Source organism: Mobula birostris, chromosome 17 (genome assembly GCF_030028105.1).
Source record: "Mobula birostris isolate sMobBir1 chromosome 17, sMobBir1.hap1, whole genome shotgun sequence".
In the NCBI taxonomy this organism is placed as follows: Eukaryota; Metazoa; Chordata; class Chondrichthyes; order Myliobatiformes; family Myliobatidae; genus Mobula; species Mobula birostris.
In genome coordinates this window covers 36,480,688-36,508,657 of record NC_092386.1, presented here as the reverse complement: position 1 = coordinate 36,508,657, position 27,970 = coordinate 36,480,688, and the positions used below count along the sequence as shown (strand labels likewise).

Below are 27,970 nucleotides of genomic sequence, written 5' to 3'. Positions count from 1 at the left end.
TTTAAGGAACATTAGAACTCTTGTGCATACATGTTTTGACATATTCTGAGAAAGCTGCACTGCACATTTGAATAATGCTATTTTCAACTTTCTGTTTCAATCTGATATCTTAACTCAGGTATGGCACCTCTGACTCTGGAGTGTCACTGAGGTGGTCTGGACTTCAGGGTGAAGTCATAGCCTTTGGACTTGGCATTATCAAAGACAGTGACAATTTGGCTCAATTTTTCTTGTGTTTATATAGTTCTCATAAGATTATCGATAAGAGTAAATTTATTCTCAGTGACCTGACCTACATCCATTTGGGTTTGTATCTTTGCCATCATGCATATACAGAAGATAATTTGATACGTGTGTGGCTCCTTCTCTCAATGTTTAGAAATAGAATGAAACATGGAATACTGAGGGGAGATTTGACAGAGGTATACAAAATTATTGAAGGCTAAAGATAGGGTAAATGCAAGCAGGCTTCTTCCACTGAGGTAGGGTCTGACTAGAACTAGAGGTCATGGGTTAAGGGTGAAAGTTAAAAGTTAAAGGGGAGCATGAGGGGAATCTTCTTCACTCAGAGGATCAAGAATGTGGAATGACCTGCCACAGGTTGTGCATGTGAGCTCAATTTCAACATTTAAGAGAAGTTTGGGTAGGTGCATGGTAGGCAGAGGTATGGAAGGCTATGCTGCAGGTGGAGGTCAATGAGACTAGGCAGCTTAAATATTTCGGCATGGACTAAATGGGCCTAAGAGTCTGTTTCTATGCTGTTTTCTATGACCCTATGAAAAGACAAGACTCCTGGAGCATGATAATTGGCTTGCAATTGTTGTGAAATAGTTTCCTAATTGGTCTCCACATCTGTATTCAAAATGACTATCATTCAGCTCTGACCCACAGATAATTTGGGTTAGTCAAAGTTGAGGAAGACTTATCCTTCTGTCACTCTGGTCTGGGCACCAGGGTATCGATAAAATAAAAATGTCTCTTCGTCCTGTAGCTCCAGGCCAATCTTCAGCTGCAATGAAAACCTAAAAATGCCAGAGTAGGATTAAAGTGTTGGAGACAGGTGACGAGTTTCCTCACCTTCCAGTGACTAGCAAACAAGTACACGGACATACATTAAACATTTGCCAAAAGTGAAAATCTATTTTACAAGTGAAAGAAAATCGGCAGATGCTGGAAATCCAAGCAACACACACAAAAACTGGAGGAATTCAGTAGGCCAGGCAGCATCTATGAAAAAGAGCCAGGAAAAATGGGATCTCCCAGTGGTCACCCATTTTAATTTCACTGCCCATTCTCATTCTGACTTGTCAGTCCGCTACTATTCTGATGAGACCACACTCAGGGTGGAGGAGCAACACCTTATATCCTGTCTGGGTAGCCTCCAACCTGACGGCATGAACATAGGCTTCTCGAATTCCTGGTAATGCCCCCCCGCCCTCCTTCACCATTCCACATTCCCATTTCCCTCTCTCACCTTATCTCCTTACCTGCCCATCACCTTCCTCTGGTGTTCCTCTCCCTTTTCTTTCTTCCATGGCTTCTTTCCTCCCCTATCAGATTCTCCCTTCTCCAGCCCTGTATCTCTCACCAATCAATCTCCCAGCTCTTTACTTCACCCCTACCCATCTCCCAGTTGCACTTATCACCTTGTGTTTCTTCCTCGCCTCCGCCCCAGCTTCTAACTCTGACTCCTCATCTTTTTTTCTCTAGTCCCAATGAAGAGTCTTGGCTCGAAACGTCAACAATATTCTTTTTCATAAATGCTGCTTAGTCTGTTGAGTTCCTCCAGCATTTTGTGTGTGTGTTGCATCTGCTTTACAATCTCTCATTCTCTGCACACAGCACATATTTTCAAATAATGTTCATGGTAATATTCTTAAGCCTGTGTGCGAAGTTTTAAGTTAATTGTTCTCTTTAAACAAAATGCATTGCTTTTACATTGCAATAACTAAAATCTTTGAGTCAGTGTTGGATTGGGGTGTAGAATTGTTATTTTTCTTGTAGTTTAACTTTCCTATGCTTGCATGCAACTTTATATATCACTTATATACCTGTAAATTTTTCAGTGAATTTCCAGTGATTACACTAACCTTGCTTCTGTATTTTTCAAGGAACTTCTCAGTAGAAGGTGTCACACCACTGGAATCTGGCTATTTTACAGGTTAATTGTTATCATATATAATTTTTGGTTATCTCTAGTGTGAGTATGAGATTGTTACAACTATTTTTTCTTTATTCATGTGACACTTAAGCAATACGCTTAGTGCCTCAGTCCTGGCTTCCAAAGAACCACAGGATTTCAAAAGCATCAGCAGCCAACAGCAATGAAGTCACTTATTGTATTCTTTCCCTGCTGTTCCACTGCTGTCGAGGAATATTGGCAACATGGGATCGTTGGTGAATTGGCTTTGCAGTACTACTCTTATGTTCTTTCATGTGGAAATATTTTTATCTGTTAGGGAATTTGGCCAGCTTGCTGTGGACCTCTTAGATCATGCGTTCAAGCAGAATGAGCGAATGGCCATGAAGTTGCTGACCTATGAGCTGAGGAACTGGAGTAACTCCACTTGTTTGAAACTGGCTGTGTCATCTCGACTTCGGCCATTTGTTTCCCACACCTGCACTCAAATGCTCCTGACTGATATCTGGATGGGACGGCTGAACATGAGGAAGAACTCGTGGTTTAAGGTAAAGTGAATTCTAGCATGTTCTGTATACCTAAGCTGTTTCTGGAATCGGTTTTTTCCCTTGTAGATTGAAGAAGTTCATTATGTTGTTCAAATTGGCTCACTTTGATATTGGTCATTAGTTTATTATGGTCATATGTACCAAGATACAGTGATAGGCTTTTATCTGCAGGCTCAGAGGATTCTTGGGGACTAGGTAGGGTTTCTTCAGTGTTTAAGAATTTATTACCATTTTTAAGGTAGCTTAATTGTATATTATGTTGTGGTATTTTATTATGTGGAGATAGCAATTTGACATCTTGTTCCCAGGATAATGCTTCTAATCTTAGGCTACATCCACACTACGCTGGATAATTTTGAAAATGAAGCTTCTTCTCTTCGTTTTGACCTTCTGTCCACACTGAAAGGGCGTTTTCAGCCCTCGAAAATGGAGATTTTCAGAAACGGTCTCCAGAGTGAATAAATCTGAAAACGCCTAATATCCGTTGCAGTGTGTACAGGGTAACCGGAGCTTTTTAAAACCGCTGTCATGACGTGCCAGAACAAACAGCGGCAGTGCGGCATTTCATTGTTTTCTTCTTATTATTCTTATCCTTATTATTATTACTACTTTATTGTTTAGAGCGTACAATCATCACAGCGATAGTTGATTCTGTGTTTTGCAGAACCTAACAATTTCAGAACAGACGGCAACGAGACTGAAGCCAGAAGAGTTAGAAATGTACTCACCAAATACTTCGACCCATAGCTTACTGAATAAATAAGTATACCCATTTTGCCCTGTTTTATGTCCTTGCTTGTATGAAGGTAAGGACAGAAAACACCCTCCACCATCTCCAGTTTAAATTCCATGCGGAATATTTTGGAGGATCAAGAACCAAGAACCAAGGTGGTTTACCTATTTATGCAAGTACTTCTCTGACAATAGATGTGTAACAGCTTAATGTAACATTGTATGGAAATACAAGATAACACTGATGCAGACATGTTTTATACATGTAACAAGGTGCTTTATTAATGCAACAGAATTAGTCAGTTTTTCAATGTTCGTCGTCAGCCGGGTCATACTGTCCGTGAACTCCTTGTCAGTTGCCTCCATACGCTCCAGTATTTGTTTTTTTTTAGTCTTAAGTCCTCCTGCGCGAGAGCCAAGAGCAATTCCTTTGAAATTTTTCTACTCTGTAACTGGACAAACGCGCACCGAGTATATTGTTTCCTCTTCGCTTGTTTTCTGTGTGTCCTGCGCATGCCCAGTAGGAGGAGATTCGCCCAGATATCCGTCTAATGTGGATGGAGACATTTTGGAAAATGCTTAGTGTGGACGCCTGTCATTTTTACTCGAAACCGGCGTTTTCAAATTTATCTGGCGTAGTGTGGTCGTAGCCTTAGTCTGGTAAAACACTAGTTATTTTCCAGTATTGTGCTACACTGTACTTAATGAGGTGTGAGGAATGTCTGTAGCAACTTCCTCCACAGTGTTTCACCTTTTGTTTTCTTATGTATGCCATTTGGATGTGTTCTATTTTGCTCAATTGCCATAAATATTCATGTGAAAATTTTAAAGCAATTTTGTGAACCTTAGTTTCTCACGTTGTTCTAGATCGAAGGTCCCAATAGTAACTGGTGTTCTAAACTATTCTGCCATATTATTTCCCTCATCTCACTTTTTTCCAAGATGGAGCCTGTGAACCATCGCAATATGATACGGGCTGTTTACAAAATTTCTAAATATATTTCTTCTGAATTAAAGTCAATGCAATCTGCAGCCTGTAATTTCCCTTTAAGCAACATTCTTTTGAACTGTCATAATGAACTAGTGATTTCACGATCTTCTGAAGGACTCAGCGGACTTGACTCAAGCATGCAGGTATGCTACTTCTAAGCAGATGAAGGTACATCGCCATAGACGGAAGAGAGGGAGGAGGGGAGAGCTTCAAGCCAAGCTGAAATGCCAAGCAATGAGAGTTCCTGTACCCAGCATCTCATTAGTAAATGTACATTTGCTGGAGAACGAGGCTGAGGACTTAAGGGCAAGATTGCTGTGTTGGAGGGAAATGAGGAATTGCTGAGTTTTGTGTTTCACAAAGACGTTGCCCGCTCTGAACACACCGGATCATACCCAAGGACTTTGTGATACACAGGATGGACCAAATTGCTGACTAGGAGAAGGCAAAAAGTGGGGGATGTGTTTCATGATAAATTCTTTGTGGTGTCTTGGTCTTTTCACACTCCTGCTCCGCCAACCTGAAGCATCTAACAATTAAGTGCCACCGTTCTACTTACCAATAGAGTTCTCCTCTGTGATCTTGACTGCAGTTTACATACTACCAAAAGCCACTGTTGTCCAGGCACTCGAGATATTGAATGCTGCCTTCACCATGCAAGAAACAGCTCACCCAAAACATTTCAAGTTATAGTTGGGGACTTCAGTCTGGCTTGTTTGAAGAAATCTCTGCTTAATTATCATCAGCATATAACCTGCAGCACCAGGGATCCCAACATACCCGATCTCTGCTATACTACAGTTAGGAATGCCTGTCGTTCCATGCCTAGACTGCATTTTAGGAAACCTGCTCACTTGGCTATCTTTCTCCTATCTGCATACTGGCAGAGGCTAGAAAGCAAGGTTCCAAAGATCAGGACAACAGAGATAGTCGTGGGAGGCACAGGCGTGGTTACAGGATTGCTTTAAGTCGGTGGACTGGGCTATGTTCAAGGACTCATCAGAGGATCTGAATGAATACCTCGCTGTTGCCACAGACTTTATAATAACAGTTGTGAATAAGTGTGTTCACAGAAAAACATTCGGAGTCTTCCCTAACCAGAAGCCCTGGATGAACCAGAAGATCACTGTCAAGGGCCAGATCAGTGGCATTCAGGTCTGGCAACCAAGTATGACCTCTGGAAAGCTATGTCATGGGCAAGTGGCAATTAGAGACCAAACCTGAGGTTCTGTGAAATGCTCATCAGCTGTGGCAGAGCTTGAGTGCCATTACTTCTTAAAAAGCAAAACCAAGCGATGTGGGTGACAACAAGGCTTCGCTCCCAGATGAGCTCAATGCCCCTATGCTCATTTTGATCATCAAAACACGCAAGAACCTTCACAAACTCCCACAGCTCTCGATGACTCTGTGATTTCCGTCTTTGAGCTGACGTGAGAGCATCCTTCTGGAGAGAGATCCCATGGAAAGCATTCAGACAGTATAAGCTACTGGCCGAGTACTAAAGACCTGTGCTGATCAACTGGCTGGAGCGTTCACCAATATTTTTAACCTCTTTCTTTGGCAGTCTGAGGTACCGACCTACTTCAAGCAGCTTCAATTATACCGAAAAAAATATGGTAACCTGTCTCAATGACTATTGTCTAATAGCACTTACATTCACAGTGATGAAGTGTTTTGAGAGGTTGGCAATGAAACATATCAGCTCCTGCCTGAGAAGTGACTTGGATCCTCTCCAGTTTGACTACTGTCACAACAGGTCAACAGCAGATGCCATTCATTGGCTCTTCACTCAACCCTGGAATATCTGGACAGTGAAGATGTATACATCAGGATGCTCTTCATTGACTACAGCTAAGATTTCAGCACTATCATCCGCTCAAAACTAACCAATAAATTCCAAGGCCTGGGCCTCAATACCTCCTTGTGCAATTGAATCCTTGATTTCCTCACTTGCAGGCCCCAGTCAGTTCGAATTGGCAACAGCACCTCCTCCATGATCTCCATCAGCACTGGTGCACCACAATGCTTTGTATGTAGCCTCCTGCTCTAGTCACTTTATATTGATGATTGTGTGGCTAACCACAGCTCCAGTGCCATATTTAAGTTTGCTGACAACACAACTGTTGTAGGCCAAATCGAAGGTGATGATGAATCAGCATATAGGAGGGAGATTGAAATCTGGCTGAGTGGTCTCATAACACCAACCTCTCATTCAATGTCAGCAAGACTAATATTATCAAAATGGTGAGGTATAAACAGATTTTGAAAAGGGAAATTTGAGAGTCTAATTATTTAGATAGTTAGGAAAGTTCAAGGGAGCTGGGAGCTTAGCTCCTTAAAGAAATCATAGACAAGATGGGCTAAATGGCATTTCCCAAGCTGCTTCTTTTTTTGGTTCTACACTAAAATAATATTTAATATATTCAATGATAAAGTACTGAATGCAAATATCCCATCTCACTGATATTCTTTAAAATGTAGTGTTGTTGATTCAAAAGTACATTTATTAGCTATTATCAATGCAGTATACAACAATGAGTTTTGTCTTCCCACAGACAACCATAAACCAAAGAAAGAAAAAGAAAAACCATGGAGCCCATTCAAAGAAAAACATCAAATCCCAATATGCAAAAAAAAGAACAAAATATGCAAATAGTAAAAAAATGAGCAATAAATATAGAATATAAAACACAAAACCACCAATCATCAAACGAATCCAGGCATATTCAGTTCAGCTCAATCTCACTCGTTGACATTCATTAACTTCAAGCTGCAGCACCAGTTCACCACAATCAAAAGAAGGAACAAAAATAGCAATGGAAAAGGGAGCGACCAGAAACCAGAAGCACATCACAACATGAACTACAGAGTCAGGACTCCGGCACCATCCTCCTGCAGCATTGAGCGAGAGAGGCACCATTCGAATATAGTGATCCTTTGTCTGGGAGCAGTGGACGAGAAGAAGGGAGAGACCATGACATGCAGACATCTTCCTCAAGCAGCAAGCAAAAGGGAGTGAAAGAGACCGGCTATCTGTAGGTAGATGGTGCCGAACACTCGCACGTCTTCTGCTCTCTTCCTCAATGAGTTCAATCTTCCTTGATGCTTTAATTTGCAAGATTGGAGAGAAATGGATTTGCTCATGAGCTCACACATCAACCATCTCCAGGCTTCTTGGCCTCCAGCCCACCACACACTTCACTCGAAACCTTACCAAATCCCCTCAGAGACAGCAAAGTGCAGATCGCTCAGTCAGCCTGAAACCAATATGTAGATCACAGACACCAATAGTCACAGAACCACATTTGAAAGAAACAGTGAAAGAAGTAGTTCCTTGAACCATCTGAAGGATGTCGCCCTTGGTCATGTTTGCTGGCAACATCTCTGACATGTTCAAAGCACTTCTTATATGATGATGTGGCTGCTTTCACTATGGTTAATTAAACATGCATGAATCAAATATTACGCTTTGTTAGTTCAATCAGTAAAGTCTAGTAGTCCTCTCATAAAATTTCTTCTTATCTGCCACCTATTCCTTCCCAGATTCTTATTACATTCCCCCACTCCCACAACCACCCCCCTGACCTGGTTTCACCTATTACCTGCCAGTTTATACTCCTTCCCCCTTCCCCCTGTTATTCTGGCTCCTTCTGCCCTTCCTTTCCAGTCTTGATGAAGCATCTGGGACCAAAGCATTGACTCTTTGTTCCCCTCCATATATACAGCCTGACCTGCTGAGTTCTTTCAGCATTTTGTATGCGTATCTCTGTCTCAACGTCCAGTAACTATGGGTTTGTTGAGCAAACCATGCAGGAATGGTTTCATGGTTTTATTCTAATTTGACTTCTCTCATTGTCAGGTCATTCTGAGCATTCTTCTGCCTCCCACCATTCTGATGCTGGAGTTTAAGAGCAGAGCTGAAATGTCTCATATACCACAGTCTCAGGAATCACACCAGTTTGCTCGACAGCACAGTTTCCAAAACTCCAATGCTGTTAACAATAAACAGCCTTCTGTAAGTTTACTGGGTTACCTTCAGCTTGGCTTGGAACTTCTAGTGGGCTGTTGTATTGGTATTTCCTGTACATTTCAACCATTATTGGCCAAACCATTGCAAAAGATTTCAGAACCTCAAGCTTCTTGCACATTCACTACAACTGTTCTGTTTCTGATGTTTTTGTTTTATTTGAATAAGCGTTACATTGATCATGCTCCTGACTGAAATAACCATCAAGGTGATTATCTGCTAATTGTACTTGCTACTAAATTATTTGAAAAAAAATCTCTAAGGTCAGTTTTAAGTGTGTTTAGTTAGGCTCCTTTTATATTTCAACTCTGGGATTCCTCACTAATGCAACTAATAACTTTCCTGTCTACATTTTTTCCATTTATGTCAACTCATAGTTATTGCCATTCAAAATTAGATACTCACAAATTGTATTCCAGGCACACTGATTAATCAAGGTTTCTTTTTGTGATTAAACCCATTTTCATCTGCATCAATAAAATTGCATCAGATTGCCACAACCAAAGGAATAATCTTAATTAAACTTTTAAAAAACTCTCAAATTCCAATGTTACTAAACAATTCAGATTGATTATTTATCACAAAAGATTTGTCTTGAAATTGTTCCACTTTTTATTTTGGGGACCCAATTCGATGTACCAAATGTATGTGTAATTTGTCTTCAAGGCAAGAGGTTATGTACTTGTTTATACTTTAAGGTGTATTCAGCACTCGGATAGCTTTAATATCTATTCATTAGTTAACAATCGAGGTTTTAAAAGTGATTTTCATTTCTCTAATAAAAGATGGATTATGACTCAGAAAAAGGAGAAGAAAAATCCAAAGGAAGTCAAAATGAAATCATTGGTACAAGACAAAAGGGGCTGCCTTGGACAAGAAAAGCCTATGAATTTTACAATGCACCGATTGTCAAGTTCTGGTTCCACACGGTTTGTCATCATTTACAAATGCTTTTGCAATTAAAATATTTTATAATACTGATTGGCATGAATGAGTGGGATTTAGGATTTATCCTCTAGTAATTGGAAATGGTTGTCTGGACATCAACTCACGGTGTGGGATCATTGGCTCTATAAGAAAATGTATTTGTTTCATTTGAAATTGTTTTCATAACAAACATTTTTGAAATTTTTAACGCGTGAACTGCAATGTGAATATGCCAGATATATCTGCATATTCTTTTTAACCAATGTCACAGAAGTAAGAATTTGGGTTTCTTCTCTTTTCTAGTCCCAAAGGAAGCAATTGAATATTGCAGCAACAATCTTTGTATGAATTTTTTTGAAATGTTCCAGAGCAAAAAATTCTTTTTTCCATTTTATTCTTTCACAGATTGCCTACTTAGTATTTCTGATGCTGTTTACCTACACAGTGTTAGTGAAAATGGAGCCCTTGCCCAGTGTCCAAGAATGGATTGTCATCATTTACATTTTCACAACAGCTGTGGAGAAAGCCAGAGAGGTGAACATGTTTGAATCTACTTTTACCTTTACAGAATAAATCATATAACAAATATTATAAAGTATTAATGGTATACTGCTTTAATTACACATAGAGAAGATACTGATAAAGAATTGGATCAATGATTAGGACTTTTCAGATATGATCTCAGTCATTGCTGGGCTTATTGATCTTATTTGGGTTGCTCTTCAGAAACGACTTTCTTTTTTAGTGCCACACTAGGGAGGAAAGAATAACTTATCAAGGCTCCCACTTTTCAGTCATTTGTGCAAATGTGTAGCATTTACTTTAGACATTGAAAAAATAACGACATTGGGAAATTGTGTGTTGAGGAATAACTTCCAAGTTGAACTTGCAAGCATTTTAGAATGGAACAGTATTTGTAGCTCTTATTCAGTCTTGGAAGTGTTTCCCTTGCTCTATATACCAGATTATAACAGCTTGCTGAGGAAACCAAATTGTCCTATGCTGCTTCACATTTTCACCAGTTATCCAATTTCAATGTTCTCTTATTCTTTAGTAACATAAACTTCACATATTTGTGTAGACCTTAGTGGCTTGTGCTACTACCTGCAAAATTTGTGTTTGTGAAACCCTTGGAGACCCTCTGTTCCCATGGTCTCTTAAAATTCTTACCATGAAATTTGAATTGTCCTAAGTTTTAAAATTCTGAAGTATATTACTTCACTCTTATCTGTATTAACCTTGCGTCAAACAATTTTATCTATCTGTGAATGTCAGTTGTTGTCTGTTATTATTGCTTGCACTTGTTACAGCATAGGCAAACTTTATGCATACCCTGACAGAGGTCAGTAATAAGTATTGAACAATTAATGGACCCAACACCAACCCCTGGTGGCCATCATTACATATTTCTCTCCAGCAAGGAAATCAATCACTCACCACTGTTCTTTATTTCCTGTCCCTTGCCCACACAGCCTCTTGTGTCTTTAATCTGATAGGTTTTGATTTAAATATAAAAAGATCCAAATGAAGTTTTTTTTTAGGGGAAAAATGTCCTTGACAGTTGTGCCTTAAAAGGACTTTTTTTTGCCTAGGTTTTACTGAGATATTGGAATGTACATTCCAAGATATAATGAGAAAAGGGTATTTGACCTTATTGCTGCAGACAATGAGCAAGAATGCCTTGAGGATAGTGGCCTGATGCCAGTGGCCATTTAAGACCTCTCACATTTTGTTGCTTCATAGCTGCTGTTTTATGGCCAGCTATATATGGATCTGTTCATGTAGATGCAATTAAGTAACTATGAGTAGCAAATGGTGTATAATGATACACCGTTAGGCTCCTTATCACCTTAATCCTCCAATAAAACTACTAAATTAGGGGTTGTTCACCATGTTTCAAGGGTACATGTATGAATATTTAATGCTAATGATACATTTACCCACTGAACCTGCTTATGTTCTCTCAGGGCTTGTTAGACTAAACTGTCCTTAGTGTTTGTAAGTGAGGTAGCACTAAACTACCGTGAGGTTAATTGACCAATTATATTATAGTTTTCACATCACATTGACTCAAAGATGGCTGTGCATCCTCAGAGTCCTTGACTGCTATCAAATTCTCATCCCTTGTTTTGGCTCCCATGTCTGTTTGGCTTTTGCAGAGAAGCTTGATATTACTCCTTGGTGGTTCTTTAGCTATAATCTATCACTTTATTTTTAAACAAGTATTTTTTTTATTTTGCCATTAAAATGGATGACTTAGTCTTTTTATTCACATTACATTCCACCTGCCATGGCCTCAGTTGTTTACTTAACCTGTCTCCCCTTATTTCTTTGGATATATCAAACTTGGTGAATCATTGATATAACTCTGATTGCTGATGGCTGCTGAAGAAAAGCAATTTATTTTAGGGATTATTGAGATGCCAGGACTGGAGGACAGCAAACACCTTGCAGCGTTATGGATCTAGGAAGTTTTGCAGATTAGGAAGAAGTATCCACATTAAAAGTAAGGATTGTAACCAGTGGTAAAATACAAATGAGAGTACCTGGACTGACAAGATTATGCTGTGCAACTTTAACTTGAGAAACAAGCTCTTTGGCCCACTACATCTATGTTGGCCATTGTGAGAAAGTTTTCTTGAGGTCATATGCTAAAGAATGCATTGGTGAATCAGGAGTATTATTTGGAGCTGCAGTCTCTTTATTGTTTTAAGTAGCATTGTTTTTACATCTGTTCTGAAAATAATAAATCTATTTTTCTAAGTTCTACAAAAATATTAGGTGCCAGTTAAAATATATAATAATATGCAAAGTAACATGAATGTAAATATTGCAGCTCATTTGATTGCCTCCTGTACCTTTAGTTTGCCTGACAAGAATAGATACGTCTGAATCTAGATCCAGTAAATTTTGGAAGAAGTTTGCTCTGCCAATGGGTTCTTGTACTGTATAGCTACTGTGTAATATGGGACTACTTTATGTTGTAGGGACACATCGTTGTATGCACTATTAGGCGCGTATTGATCTGTATGTGCGTGTTCAGTTGGGTTTTAGTCAGTAAAGAACCCTTAGCTCCTGTCTCCAGCATTTTTATTTATAGCTTTGTTGTGTAACCCGGCCACATACACAGCAAATTGGCGACGAGGTTAATGAACCTACATCGTATCCGAACGCCGTGTTTTAATTGATAACGACACTTGGAAGAAGAGCGCAAGGTCGAGCCAAGGCAGAGCGTGGCTGCGAGTCCGAAAGGAATCGGAAGCACAGCCGCAGGTCGGGAATGTCAGGAGACCAAGAGACACAGTTGAAGCCACAGCACGTCTAGCTGAGGCCACAGTCGGCGCGGAAGCCCAGGGATTGAGGGTCTACCTGCCCCAGAAAGGAGATAAAATGAAGTGACACACATATCTAGATGCAGTGCGCTCGTGGCGCTAGCAAAGACAACATGTGAGTCAAAAGAGAAAATAAGGGGCTTAATTAACATAACAAAGATGGCGATGATTGGAACCATTACAGCATTTGATAGTGGCATTGAAGACTGGGCAATTTACATTGAAAGAGTGGAGTTATATTGCGATGCTAACGATGTTAATGATGAAAAGAGAGCCAGCGTCTTACTTAGTATTATGGGAGCAATAACATACGGCCTGCTACAGAGCTTGCTGACCCCTGAAAAGCCAGCTGACAAAATGTTCAAGCAAATAGTAGACACTCTCCAACAGCATTTAAACCCCAAACCGCTGGTCATTGCTGAAAAATTTAAATTTCACAATTGGAATCAGAGCAAAAATGAAAACATTTCTGAATATTGTGCTGAATTGCGCAAATTATCAGAACACTGTCAATTTGGAGCTGGTCTATCAGATGCATTGAGGGACAGGTTAGTGTGTAGCATGCACTGTGAAACCACACAGAAGAAGCTCTTGGGTGAAAAAGACCTTACATTAGAGAAGGCGCTGAACATTGCAATATCAACGGAAATAGCCGCACGAGGTGCTTTCGAGATACAACAAAAATTTCTGGAATATGCTACAAATAAAATGTCACTGAACAGAAATGAAGGAAAGAAACGTTACCGTTGTGGGAACAGGTCACATGACCCAGATGACTGTTGGTTTAAAGACAAAGAATACAGAAACTGTGGCAAACAGGGCCATACTGGCAGAGTATGCACAGCTAGTAAACAGCAGAAAAAGGACAAAATGCAGAGAAGCAAGAAACCCCAGAAAGGAAAACACAACAATGTACACAAAATGGAAGAAAGCAGTTCTGATGAAAACGACTCAGACAAAAGTGAATTGTCTTGTCTGCAACTTCACAGCGTGAAAGAGACAGATGATCGAAGAGTAATATGGATCACTCCACAAGTGGCAAGTGTGAGACTGAAAATGGAGTTGGACACAGGCTCAGCTTTAACAGTGATCTCTGTACATGACTGCAAACAACTGTTTTCTCACGTACCTCTGAAACGAACTAAACTACTGCTGAAGACTTACACAGGACAGAAAGTGCGTCCCAAAGGTAAAATTAAGGTGACAGTGACCTAAGGAGACAAAATGCAGCAGCTGAGCCTCTATGTACTGAGAAACGGAGGACCACTGTTGCTGGGACGTGAATGGCTCAGGAAAATCCAGTTGGATTGGCACACCATCGAGGCACTAGATGTGTGAACAAAGGAGGGCAGCTCGACGGGGAAGATGTCCGCAGCTCTCCTCTCACCCATTGTTGATTATTACAACGACGAGGAGGAGCTAGACAGTGTCGACAGTGAGACAGATATTGCCAATAAGCAGGATGATGAAGACTACCTGGAAGTAAAAGAGCAGATGTACCAGAAGAAATTGACATCTCTCAAAAGACAGCTACAGGCAGTTACAGGAAGGCACTTTGCAGGAGTATCAGAAAAGGATGAAGAAACTAGATCAACAATACAAGGAAAGAATACAAAATGCAGAGCTTTTTCTGCAACTGGAGACAGAACAAGGAGAAAGGAATTATATTAAAGAGAAGAAAGCAGCAGTGAGGGAATTTGAAGATAAAAAGATTGAGTTAGAAGAAAAGAAAAAGATGATTGAGAATGAGAGGCTAACAATGGAACTCACAGGAGATTCTGTGGAGGTAAAGCCAATAATGACTAGGAAACTAAGGAGGAGACCTAATGACCCTGTTCCAATTACAGACAAAACACAAAAACCTGCACCTGCACAGTTAAATTACTTGTTAACAGATGAACAGATAATGGAAGATCTGCGATCTCTCAATAAGCTTAAATCTCCGAAAAGACCAGCATCTCCGTCTTCTCCTGAACAATTTCCTTGGGAAAGATCGATGAAAATTGGTCATCCCTTAAAAGCTCTTGGACAAAATCAATTCCATTCAAACAGAACAGCTTTCGCACGAGGTAAATCTTGAACCAATCATTTCCTCCTTTGAGAATCATACACTTAATCCTTTGCAGGGAAGTTTCTTTTGCACGTACATATTTTGAATCCTCAGCCAATGTGTCTTGTTTTGCACAAAGAAGTTGGGAAACAGCATCAAAACAGAGACAAATTCTGGCAATAACCTGTAAGGTTTCTCTTGTTGTATTTTCACACTTGTGCACCTGAAGGAATTCTCCCTCTTGAGCCAGACAGATAGCACTGCAGGTAATCCTTAATATCAGCAAAACTGTACTGTAACAGCAGTTTAAGAACAATGGAACGAACAACAGGATTTCGATCAACTGCTGCTTCAAATGGTGAAAGATTACTGGTAAAGTACTGTTCTTCCTGTGAGTCATTGGATTGCCCCGACTTTTGAATAACTGGCAGAGACAGCAGATCACCAACCACTTCTTTCGTTGGTGGCAAGTCATCTTTGAAGCAGACCATGGAAACTGTAGCTACAAAAAATGCATCACACCTCTTGCGAAATATGGCTGATTTTGCTACAGCTTTTCTTGTTTCTTCTGTTACCGCTGGTACATAATCGTCATCTAGAGAAGTATGGCGCAGTGGGCAGAGCTCCCCCCACAGAGACTTAAGTTATAAATGGGTCTTAGACCAAAAGTAAAAAAAAAGGCTTGTTATAATTTCATATTATTATGTTACTTTGATATAATTTGATATTATTAAATTGCTAAGTAAACAATTGGTAGGCGTTTGTATATTAAGGGTAAACATACTTGTTTAGCGTAGTGCCCCAGCAAAAAAAAGTTGATACAGTATTAAAATAAAAGGGGAGGGGTGTACTGTATAGCTACTGTACAATATAGGACTACTTTATGTTGTAGGGACAAGTCGTTGCATGCGCTATTAGGCACGTATTGAGCTTGTGCTATTAGGTACGTATTAATCTGTACGTGTGTGTTCAGTTCGGTTTCATTCAGTAAAGAACCCTGTTAACTTAGCTCCCATCTCCAGCATTTTTACTTATAGCTTTGTTGTGTAACCCGGCCACATACAGAAGTAGCTCTGAAGGCAATTTGAATGCTTTTTATCTCCTCCTGATGTTAGGTTGGATGTTCCACTACTGAGGTAGAATTTTGGAGGCTGAATTGACCTCTGCAGCTGAAGCAATTCCTTGCAGAAGTATGTAATGATTTCAGGTGTCTATAGCACATGGGAATAATGAGAACAAAATCTTGAGAGAGAGCGATATGAAACATAATATTTAGATGGTAGAATACAATAATAAAATTACTGGATTTCCAGTCTTAAAATTACTCTCTTTAATCCAAGAAACCAACTTTACTGCAGTTATTTTCCATTTATCCTTTGCAAAGTTATTCACAGGTTTGTCCATGAACGTTAATGACATTTCTCAAAAGCAATCACCATCTTTAGTGTGCTATTAGTAGCTTATTCACATGGTTACTTGCAGTTTTGAATAACTTTGCTTTACTTTTTGGAGCCATTAAACCTAAGGGGAATTCACAACTCATAATGTTAATTGACCTGCTCACTGTATCAATTTGTCAGTACAACTTAATTGACGTACAAAGGCCAATGAGCTTTTCAGAATAAATAACCTTCTTTTGTGATTAATTACAGCCTTGAGTTGTTGTTCAGCGTTATTTTGAAGTTCATTTTTATTCTAATGGTCTCTATGCAATTTACAGCTAATATAATATTTTCAAAAGATTTTTGCCTGCTCTGTAATGTAATTTTGGGATATGATGTTTTTTTTTGTCTCCGTCTCTGATTACTTGCATACGGCAGCATTTTAATTCCAAAGTGAGAGATAAAGTTAGCTTTATTCAAAAGCAGTATTGAAACTGGCCCAACTTTATCTTCATTTCTGCCTTTATTACATAGATCTTAATATCAGAGCCAGGAAAATTCAGCCAGAAGGTTAAAGTTTGGGTCCAAGAATACTGGAACTTCAATGATTCTGTGGCTATAATTCTGTTTGTTGTTGGATTTGGTTTACGCTGGACTAACCAACCATTGCAGATTGCTGGAAGGATTATATACTCCCTGGATATTATATTTTGGTTTGTGAGGCTTCTGGATTTCTTTGCCGTTAATCAGCACGCAGGTCCATACTTGACAATGATTGGGAAAATGGTATGTTTTTAAAATCTTTTCTGGCGTGATCTTCCACTTAAAGTAATTTTGATCTTTCATTAGGTCATCCATTAATAGTTTTGCCAGCAGCTTTTTTTTGTTCATATTATAGCTCTAATGAATCAGTTTATCATGTTTTTTGTTACTGTTTCTTGTGATAACCTGAATAGTAAATAAATCCTTGTCTGATTGCATTGAATGACAATGATCATACATTGACCAGAATCTCACCTGGTCGAGCCACATTTGGGCTGATCATTACTATCACTTGGCCAATACAGCCGTTGCTTAACCTGCTGAGTTCCTCCAGCAGTTTTTTTTTTGCAACCACGTAGATATTCTGTCGTGTCAAAGCACATTGGAGATTGGGTATTTGGCATTGAGCACTGACCTCCTTATTTCCCCAAACCTTTCCTTCACTACAAGGCTCAAGTCCCATGCGTGATTGAAAAGTCTGCACTTGCTCCTGAGTGTCGCTCTAACAACACCGGCACCATTCAGATCAAAGCAGACTGCTTGATCAATATCCTGTCCAAAACTAGGGCACTGTGAATTCATATCATAGATTATTTGCAATATGAACATAACAAGTTTGCAAGGCTTCTCCGAGAGCACCTCCCGATCCTGTGACCTGTACAGCTCAGGTGACCAAAGGCAGCAAGTGTCAAACACTACTTTTTGTATATTTCCTTAATGCACAATATCCTTAGAAATAAAACAAATACCTGTAAAGTAATATTTTGTAATTAAAGTTGGAGCTATTTTTATTTGTAGTTGTAAGTTAGATGCTTCAGTGTCATCTTCTAAATGTAGGAATGCTTTTGTAGATCTGGCCAAAGTCTCACCAGCACAAGAACATGCTAAAGAAACAGAGGTCCTCTACTTGTCACATACATTTGGGTGGAGCCCCATGAATATACTCCACAAGCAATTATAACAGACTCCGCAGTGAGAAGTGTTGTTATCATGCCAACATAGATCCTGATTTAGAATCTGACTCCTGAAAAATGACCAACACCCTCTGTACCAGTTTTCTCTCTAGGGAATTAAAATCCTTGATAATTATATAAAAATAGTAAGGCCAGGGTAAATTTTAATCCCTTTTAACTTGCACTAATTTAAAACCATTCTAGGCTCTAGTCATGCACTTAATAAATGCAAGTGTATTATAAAGAAATATTTAGATGTATTTTCTTTTTTGTTTAGACAGCTAACATGTTCTATATCGTGATACTGATGGCAATCGTCCTGTTAAGCTTTGGGGTGTCTAGAAAGGCCATACTTTCTCCATCGGAGCAGCCTTCTTGGCGTCTGGCTCGGGATATCGTTTTCCAGCCTTACTGGATGATATTTGGTGAAGTCTACGCCGGTGAAATTGATCGTATGTATACAGATGTCTGCAATTACAAATGTAACATATAAATGTTTCAATCAAACACAGAATGAGAATAACACTTTGCCATGTAATATACAGAATATGAATAATACTATTCTACATTATTATGCAAAAGTTTGCAACTTCGGCTAGTAAACTAAACAGGGTTGTGTTTTTGTGTTCCTTATTATAAATTTTGCTGGCAGTTGCTTCACACTGAGCTGTGATAACAATACCACAAAATGGAGATAGAACACTTCAGATGAGAGACTGGAGAGGCTAGGGTTGTTCTCCCTGGAATGGAGAGCTGTATTGAGGTATATAAAATTATGAGGAGTATGGAGAAGGGCGACTGCAGGAAGCTTTTCCCCACACCAGAAGTAGATAAAGTTACAGTACAGATTTAGGGTAAGGGCTAAGAGACTTCCAGAAGATCTGAAGGGGACATTCTGCACCTAGTGTGTGGTGAGTATCTGGAATACACAATCTGAGAGGGTGGTGGAAGCTGAGGTGCTGACAACCATTGAGATGAGCATTTGAATTGCCTCGGTATGGAAGGCTACCGGCAAGTCCTAGAAGGTAGGATTCATAAGAATAGGTACCTAGTGGTAGACGTGGATGTGGTAGATTAAATGGCCTGTTTCCATAATGTAAAACTCTATGACTCTGTAAATATTTCCTAAAAGTAAAGAACTGCACAAGATGGAAATCAGAAATAAAAACAGAAAATCTGTAAATACTCAGCGGATCAGGTGGCATCTGTAGAAAGGCAAAGACCTAATGTTCCAAAAGAACTGGAAATTGAACATGATTCTGCAGCAAAAGTGAAGGGGTGGATGGATGGGAAGAACAAGGTCAAGTTTATTGTTGTCACAGGCATACGTAGTGTATAAATGCCATGAAATCTAGCATTTTGCAGCAACAGCACAGAACGTCACAATGCAAGATCATTCATTGGTTAATATAAAATTAAATTAACATTAATTAAATCTGTGTGAAACAAACAGCAAAAATAAGCAATAACGTGTGTGCGTGTGTGTGTGTGTGTGTGTGTGTGTGTGTGAGAGAGAGAGAGAAAGATGGATAATGCATTGCAGATTTTATAGTTCAGAACCTGATGGCAAACAAGATGTGATATAGTCCAATAGCCTGATGGTGATCTGACTATGTCTCCTTATCCATGCTGACATATTACACGCTACCACAGCTAGACAGAGAAGCTGCGGAGAAGGTGATTCTTGACGTGCTGGAAATGGAACGGACATGGTTGAAAGCCCTGTCAACAATGTGTAAGATGTTATGATCAGAACTGACACAACAGAGCTGAGAGATTAGGAGAATGGAAGAGATATTTAGCAAGATGCAGGTTAGGAAGCAGTGTTGTTAAAATAGCTATGGGAATCAGCTTGCTTATAATGAATATTGGTAATCAACTGCTAGAAAAACTGAAAAAGGGAAAGCAAGAGTTAGAGTCAGGTTGGTCAAATTGAAAAAAAGATGCAAATTGGCAGCAAATACATCAGGAAGCAACAACCTATAGTCATCTATGTACGGATAAAGAGCTGGTGGAGGAGGATGAATGGGCCTGTGTTTTAATTTTCATTAAAAAGCTTTAGCAAAAGGTAGTGCAGTGCATTATTAGTTCAATGTCTTGGAGAGGAAATTTATTAAAGTAAGGAAATAAAACTCGGCAGAAAGGCTGTTTGTATCTTTCTCAAGCTATAGAGGACACACAGATGTAACTTAGCTTTTTACATTGTATAAATTTGCTTAATTGTAATTATTCACATAATTTAGAATTGTCAATAAATAGATCAGAAAGGAATTATGAGATCTGTACTTTTAATGAGGCTTATTGGGGCATGAAATGCTTTGCTACAGGAAGATGTTATTGCATCTTATAAGGGGAATTGATTAAATATTTTGAAGCAAAGAGTGCTGGTGTTTTGGGTTTACTTTTGTTCTGGAAAAGAGTCAGCAAAGCCTAACAGTAGTCCAAGAGAAAAAACTCCAGGTGAAATGGATACAGTGCTCTGAAAATCCAGAAGATAAGACAGACAATACTGATGAAAGGTCACTGACCTAAATTATGACCCTATTTCTCTCTCCAGCGATGCTGCCTGACCTGTGGTCTATTTCTATTTCAGTTTCAGAATCAATGATCAAATTGTTTCCTTCACTGTTGCAAATTGTTTTGACTTTATGATTTTATATTGATATGTGACCAAAATATTTGTATTAACATTAATTTGAATGTTCTATTGAAAACGTTTTTATTGCTGTATTCACACTGGTGCAGTGGTCTGCCATTCTGCAGAGTGCCCTGCTCTTTCTCTTCTAGTTGGTCATGAATATGAAGCCAGACTCCAGTGCATGCCACCTTACTGGATATCTGATGTTGCGTTGTGTGTGTTGCACCCAGATTTACTAGGTAGAATAACAACATGGGTACGCATAATGAGCAGGCTTAAGTTTTGTGAAGTCCAAAAGAGAATGAGTGTTTCTCCTGGACTTCACAGGAATATTGCATGGCATGGACCCCAGTCTCACTTGATTTGAAGTCTGTGGTGAATTATTGCACTGGACTGCAACAATGGCAAGAGCTGGATGAAGTATTTCCAGTATATTGTCTGATAGAGAAGTCTGCATTCTATTCCTGTTATATGTGACAGGCAAAATACAGTGGTAAACTCTGAAGGATTTACTTTAAATCAGCAGCTAAGTGTTTTGCATTTACTGATTTTTTTTCCCATTAACACCATTGTTCTGTTTTAACTGCAGCTTGTGAAGAAAATGAAGACTGCCCCCCGGGTTCATTTCTTAATCCGTTCCTTCAAGCTGTTTACCTGTTTGTACAATACATTATACTAGTCAATCTGCTCATTGCTTTCTTCAAGTAAGAATTACTTTTTAAAAGACATGTATGATATTCCTCTTTCTGTGAAATTGCAGAGTTCATCAACTTTGAGGGAAACGTCTTAAAGAGCTAAAAAGTATTCTATAAATTTGTGATAATCATGTGGTCGAAAAGTAGCACTTGGATTCATAATCTGAAAGCTATAATTAAGGATGAGAAATTCTGTGAAAGCTGAAGTCTTCAATGCCTTAGGGATTAGTGCTGAAAATTCATGAAAATTCATTCAGGCACAAGGATCTTTCTCAAGGAAATAGCTGTAATGGACTCACCTATCCCTAATTACCCTGTAATCACTGGCTTGAATAGGCTACAATGGACAGCAGCTGAGAATAAATTCATATTAATGCAACAGAGTTAGTCAATTTTTCAATGTTCATCGTCAGCTGGGTCATACTGTCCGTGAACTCCTTGTCGGTTGCCTCCATAAGCTCCAGTATTTGTTTTTTTTTAAGTTTTAAGTCCTCCTGCGCGAGAGCCAAGAGCAATGCCTTTAAAGTTTTTCTACTCTATAACTGGACAAACGCGCACTAAGTATATCGTTTCCTCTTCGCTTGTTTTCTGTGTGTCCTGTGCATGCCCAGTAGGAGGAGATTCGCCCAAATATCCGCCTAATGTGGACAGAGATATTTTGAAAAACGCTTAGTGTGGACGCCTGTCGTTTTCACTCGAAACTGGCGTTTTCAAAATTATCCGGCTTAGTGTGGACGTAGCCTAAGTATGTCAGGGACAGAAGATTTCCCTCCAAGCCATGTCATCTAAAACTTTGACAAATTTCTATAGATGCATGGTGGAGAGTATCCCGACTATTTGCATCACAGCCTGCTATGGAAACGCCAATGCCCAGGAACAAAAAAAGTCTACAGAAAGTGGTAGATACAGCCCAGTCCATCACAGACAAAGCCCTCCTCATCATTGACTACATTTACAAGGAGTGTTGTCACAAGAAAGCCCCACCATCCAGGCTGTGCTCTCTTTTCACTACTACCATTGGGCAGGAGGTACAGGAGCTCTAGGTTCTACAATACCAGGTTCAGAGAGTTATTGTCCTTCAACTGTCAGGCTCCTGAACCAACATGGATAACTTCATTCACCTCAACACATAACTGACTCCCGAACCTATAGACTCACTTACAAGGATTCCACAAATAAGTATAATTTTATTAATTTATTATTTGCACAATTTGTTCTCTTCCACATTGGTTGCTTGTCAGTTTTTGTTAAGTATAGTTTTTCGTAAATGTTATTATATTTCTTTATTTTCCTGTAAGTACCCACAAGAAAATGAAACTCAAGGTAGTATTTGGTGAACATATACGTATGTACTTCAATGATAAATTTACTTTGGGCTTTGATTACCTTGAAAGACAAAGTAATAGGATTTTAATGGCAGCTACTAATAGAGGTTTTAGTTCAACGTCAGCACAGTAGCTCGATCAGTAGAGCCACTGCCTCAGGGCCAGAGGCCCAGTTTCAATCTTGACCTTGGATGCTGTTTGGGTAGAGTTTGTATGCCGTTCCTGTAACTGCATGGCTTTCCTCCCACATTCCAAAGAGGTGTAAGCTGTAGGTCGGTTGGCCTCTGTAAATTGCCTCTGTTGTACAGCTGAGCAGTAGAATCTGGAAGAGTTGATAGGAATAAGGGAAGAATGAAAAAAACAGGGTTAATATTTGATTAGTTTAAAAAGTGATTGATGATTTGCACACACTCAGGGCTGAAAGGCTTGTTTCTGTGCTGTATCTCTCCATGACTCTACTTGGATTTAAATCTTTCAACCACTATGATGGGATTTGAACTCTACCTTTGTAATTCCAGTGTTAAACTTCAATTTAACAGCAATACTATCATATTCTGTATTCTGTGCTAATTACTACTTAACTTTTAATTGTTTTTCAATGATCTTAGTTGACTTGGTTTTCTTTTCTGATATATTTAATATTAAAATAATTGTTTAAATAATTTTAAGTATTAAATTTTTTTGAATATAAAGGTCATTCAGAAGTATTTAGAACCCTTGACAGAGGGCAAAGCTTGGGCTAAGAAATTATCATCTGTCAAAGGTTTTCACAGGAATTTTGGCAGGTGTCAAGTTTTGGGGAATGGGGATGTTGGTTGTGGCTTTAATTTGTCTTGCATTAAGAGTTGAAATTGTTTTCTTTACAGCAATGTGTACTATGAAATAAAATCCATATCTAATAAACTCTGGAAATATAATCGTTACCGCTACATTATGACCTATCGGGAAAAGCCAAGGCTGCCGCCACCACTAATTATTTTCAGTCACGTGGCTTTGCTTTTGAGTCGAATTTATCAACATCAAGCAAAAAATGAGGTGGATCAAGAGGACGAAGATGTTGGCTTAAGTGAGTAATTATATTCTTCCAGTTTTAATAATACAACACACTAGCGTATCAGTTAGCGCGACACTCTTACAGCTTGGATCATTCTGGAGTTCAGAGTTCAATTCTGTCCTGTAAGGTGTCTCTGTACGTCCTCCCTGTGGAATGCGTGGGTTTCCCCTGGGTGCTCTGGTTTCCTCCCAGAGTCCAAAGATGTACTGGGTAGGTTAGTTAGTCGTTGTAAGTTGTCCCGTTATCAGGTTAGCGTTCATTGTGTTTGTCAGGGGTTGCTGGGGCAGCATGGCTTAAAGAGCCAGAATGGCCTTCGCCGTGCAGTATGGCTAAATAAATAAACATGAAAGTTGCAATGGTGGCAGCACTTAGTGGTTTTCATCATGTGGTTTCTACAGGTAAGGCGCCTCACAGGCTGCTTTATTGTTGCCATATGCTGAAGATGACAACTTTTTTTTTGAGAACGCAAAATGCTTTTTTCTGTTAGTAGATCAGTAAACTCAATTCACATAACTGTAGTTGGAGTCTTGATAATGATTCACATGCAGTGTTGCATGAACAATTACAGGGCTCATACTGGAGATCAATCCTGCCAGCATTCTGGTTTTCTGGTTTGAAGGGAGCACTGTGGTTTGTATATGTATATAAGCAGTAAATGCGATCAGTGGCTTAACACACCACAGTGGCCCACTGCGTGGAAAGTTGTATCTTGTCAGTTTGGAAAGTTATATCAGGCAGATGAACCCCAGCCAGATGTTTCCTCCAGTCCTGGTGTGCAATTTACTTCCATAGTTCTGTGGAGAAGTGCTACGTAAAAAGCAAGAACTCCTCGCCAAAAAGTGGTTTGTCTAGGGAAGGAAGGCTAACAGGGTCCTAGCCACGTACAATAAAGGTTGCTCCTTTTTTCCCGACTCATAAATCTGAATTTATTTTTAAATAATATTTTGAGGGCCGAACTTGTAATCACAGTCTGGGAGATTAGTTGAGCCCTGACCAGTCTTTGAGCAAACTGAAATTTGTTTAACTAAATCTGACCTATTGATAGGGTCTTTTAAAAAGCTTTGGTTTCTGGGGTCATATGATGTGGCTTTCTTCATATGAAAGAAAGCAGAATTTTTTGTACGTAGCTGGAATGAGTTGTGTTTGGGCATCTGGCTGATTCACATCAGATTTCCAATGAAAGTGCATCAAAACAATGCAACAAAGGTCTTTGACCTACTGCTTTAATGTTTTACTCGAAGCAGAAAGTATATAAAAGCTTTTGCCTCAGCAGTAGTATTACTTTGCTGCCCTCCACTGGATATTGCATGAATTAATTCTCAGTGGCAATGAGTTTGTGCAAAAACATACCCAAATATACTTAAATCTCTTTCTCACCGCCCCTCCCCACCTCCACCTTCAAATGGTGGATAGATTATATAGACACTGCAAAAAAACTCAAACATATACACATGTATCAATTAAAGAGAGTGAGAACTCAATTCTTTGAATAACACGGGATTTTACATCAAAGTTTATTTGTTGTCATTTCAAAGAAGGACAGAGCATAGGTGCTGTGAATAAGTAGTTTAGTGTTAGAGACAATGTCAAAGGTTTTTTTTTGGCACAACTTAAAACCCGGCTACAAAACATCCAGCTCAGTGAGTAGGAAGGATAACAAACATCACACAAGGCATCAGGTTCATTGTGGAACTGGAAGTTCAAGTTTATTATCATTCAATCATACACCAAATGAAACAACACCCATCCAGACAAGATGCAAAACACAGTGCATATAACTCACACGCATAACATATAAAGTAACATTACCACAGGTAAGTTAACAAATAATAACATGTATTTGCAACACAGGTTAAAAAAGTAAACAGTATAACATTACTGGTGTTTCATCCATGATGAGACCTGAGTGGTGCCAGGGAGTTGAGTAATCTCATGGCCTGTGGAGAAGAAGCTGTTTCCCATCTTAATGTTCCTGTTCTTGTCCCAGTGCTATAGTACCTCCCGCCTGATTGCTGGGGGTCAAAGAGATTGTTAGACAGGTGCTAAGGGCCCAGCATATGCAACTCTCCTGATAAATAGACAGAAGAGAGACCCCAATGATCCTCTCATTGGTTAGAATGGGGGAGGAGGAGAAAGCCTCACTTGCCTCAGTCTCCTCAGAAAATGGAGTCAGTGCTGTGCAATAGTGTCTGTGTTTAACAGATATCAGGTCCACACCCAATATCCTTCTGCCTGTTCTCAAAGTGAAACTACCTGATTCTGAGGATGTAAGGTGTGAGGGAAGAGGTTGTTTGACGAGGTAGTTTCAGATACATGGTCATGGCAGGGAGCAAACCAACTGATGACTAATTTAGAAGATTTATCATGAGATCCATGCTGTAGGAAGCCAACAAGGAAAATGATTTAAAAAAAAAGCATTTTCTTTCTTTTTTTATTATTTCAAATCTTCAGCATTTGTGATTTTTTTGACATTCAGTGAATAATTAATTTTAAAAATCTGATGCACTTATTCATTGCTGAATATTTAAGTGGTAAACTATGATTTTGTTTTGAATAGAGTTGTACCTGAGTAAGGAGGAGTTGAAAAAACTGCATGACTTTGAGGAGCTATGTGTTGAGAAATACTTCCATGAGAAAAATGAGCATCTTCATTCGAGTGACAATGAAAGAATTAGAGTAACAACCGAAAGGTATATCTTCAGCAGTTGCTTGATTTATTGTATTAACCATAAGCTTTCTGCTCATTAAAGTGAGGAATGTCTATGCTGAGACTATTTATCACCCAGTGTCAGCAGCAAGCACTTCTGGATCATACTTGACTGCAATGTGGGCCTCACTCAAATCTAGTCCTGAAATGCATTTTCTTCCTTTTCCTTACTGCACCAATATGACACTTACTTTCATCAGATTTTGTGTGATTGATTTTTATGAGCCTTGAGTTTATATTTACAGTGAAATATATTGACACTATATATTGAAGACAGAATGCCTTTATCAATCAGTCTGGGCTAGATTAAACACATGGTTTAAATCTAAAATAACAATGTGCTAACTAATTGCAATAATAAATTTATATCATAGTTTCAGCTTGGTAAAATAGACCTGGGCATCCAACTACCCTGTCCTCGTTATTAGTTTTATGATTATTTGTGGACAAGGTTACCACAGAATTTTAAACAGAAATTTAAATTACATTATTGGAACAATTCTAACATACTTTGGTTGGCAAACGTTTTGAAAAATATTTTTGAAAACTAAGAGAAAATAGCATAGCAGGGGATAGGTTACTTAAACAGTAATCTAGATATCTAGATTATCAATTCATTCAAATTTTGTACTGTGGTTCTAGGAGCAGGGTAGAGACCTTGTGCTGCTCAGGACAAGCTTACAGTAAACCCATTCATGGATGTGGTACCATATTCTCCACTTGCTTTGATGAGTGCTGTTCCAACAATGTGCTCATAGCTCACCAGGACAAAGCAATCAGTTTGACTTGACTTGTACTTCATCCATCACCATCAATATCCAGTCTTTCCACCTTGAATTCCACCTATCTGCAGAGTGGACCATCTCCTAAATTCCAAACAGCAACCCACCATGGCTTCTGAGGCACCGCTTCCCATTCCCATGATCCCTAGTACACGGAAGAGCAAGGGCAGCGTGGAGTGCCTGAGTATCACACTGTCCTACATCTCAGAAAAAAGAGGAAAGCATTTTCACTGTATAGATATTATGGGAAATTATATTATCAAACTGGGTAGTAGTGTGGAGGTGTTTGGATTATTGTTTCATAGTTCCTGGGTGAATAATGCCAGCATTTCAAGTAGTAGCACATGAACCAGATGCCTATTTTCAAGCCTTGTGAAAAGTCTTTACTGTTATGTGTTTCATATTCAGTGAAAGTGCTTTCTTTTGTGTTTGTATTCCCTAGACCTCAGAAGGTCTTTTTTTGCCCAAGGGCTGACAAAGGTGTTTGGCCTGATTTAATTGCGCTTCTTTTGAGGTCAGCTTGACCACTCTGAAGCTTTGGGGTACAGGTTTACCCAAACAGGGCCTTAACTGCCTTGCACCAGTTCCATTAATGCCATGTAAGTTGCAGATGCCGCCTCTAGCATTCTGGTTATGAAACAAGTCTCAAGGTTAGATTCTGTATATCTGATAAGCAGGAAGTGCTGGAATTGTTCACTAGTGAAGCACTATCCATGAACAAGGAAACTGAGTTAATGTTTTACGTCTGAGAATCCTACTTGTGCCTTGGTATAATCCCTGGCTCATCTGGTGCACTCTGTCATGATGAAGCAATGCCAGAGAAGGTTGTGAATTTTGTATTTACAGGTTGAAACTCTTAGGGCTGGCAACTTCCATGGGCATGAATTTGTAGTGCAGATCTGTACTAATTAAGATCCAAAATAAC

General features: G+C 39.2%; 1 protein-coding gene across 6 annotated transcripts in view; it reads left to right on the top strand.

Moving 5' to 3' along the window:
- LOC140211611 (transient receptor potential cation channel subfamily M member 6-like) overlaps positions 1–27,970 on the top strand; it is a 177,080-nt gene that overhangs the window by 92,663 nt on the left and 56,447 nt on the right. For all 6 annotated transcript variants that reach the window (XM_072281519.1, XM_072281520.1, XM_072281518.1 and 3 more), the window contains 9 exons: positions 2,460–2,688; positions 8,271–8,426; positions 9,224–9,367; positions 9,771–9,899; positions 16,664–16,915; positions 18,122–18,296; positions 21,072–21,186; positions 23,369–23,568; positions 26,114–26,246. In XM_072281519.1, the coding sequence (XP_072137620.1) occupies positions 2,460–2,688; positions 8,271–8,426; positions 9,224–9,367; positions 9,771–9,899; positions 16,664–16,915; positions 18,122–18,296; positions 21,072–21,186; positions 23,369–23,568; positions 26,114–26,246 (1,533 nt within the window). The remainder of the gene's footprint in view (positions 1–2,459; positions 2,689–8,270; positions 8,427–9,223; positions 9,368–9,770; positions 9,900–16,663; positions 16,916–18,121; positions 18,297–21,071; positions 21,187–23,368; positions 23,569–26,113; positions 26,247–27,970) is intronic.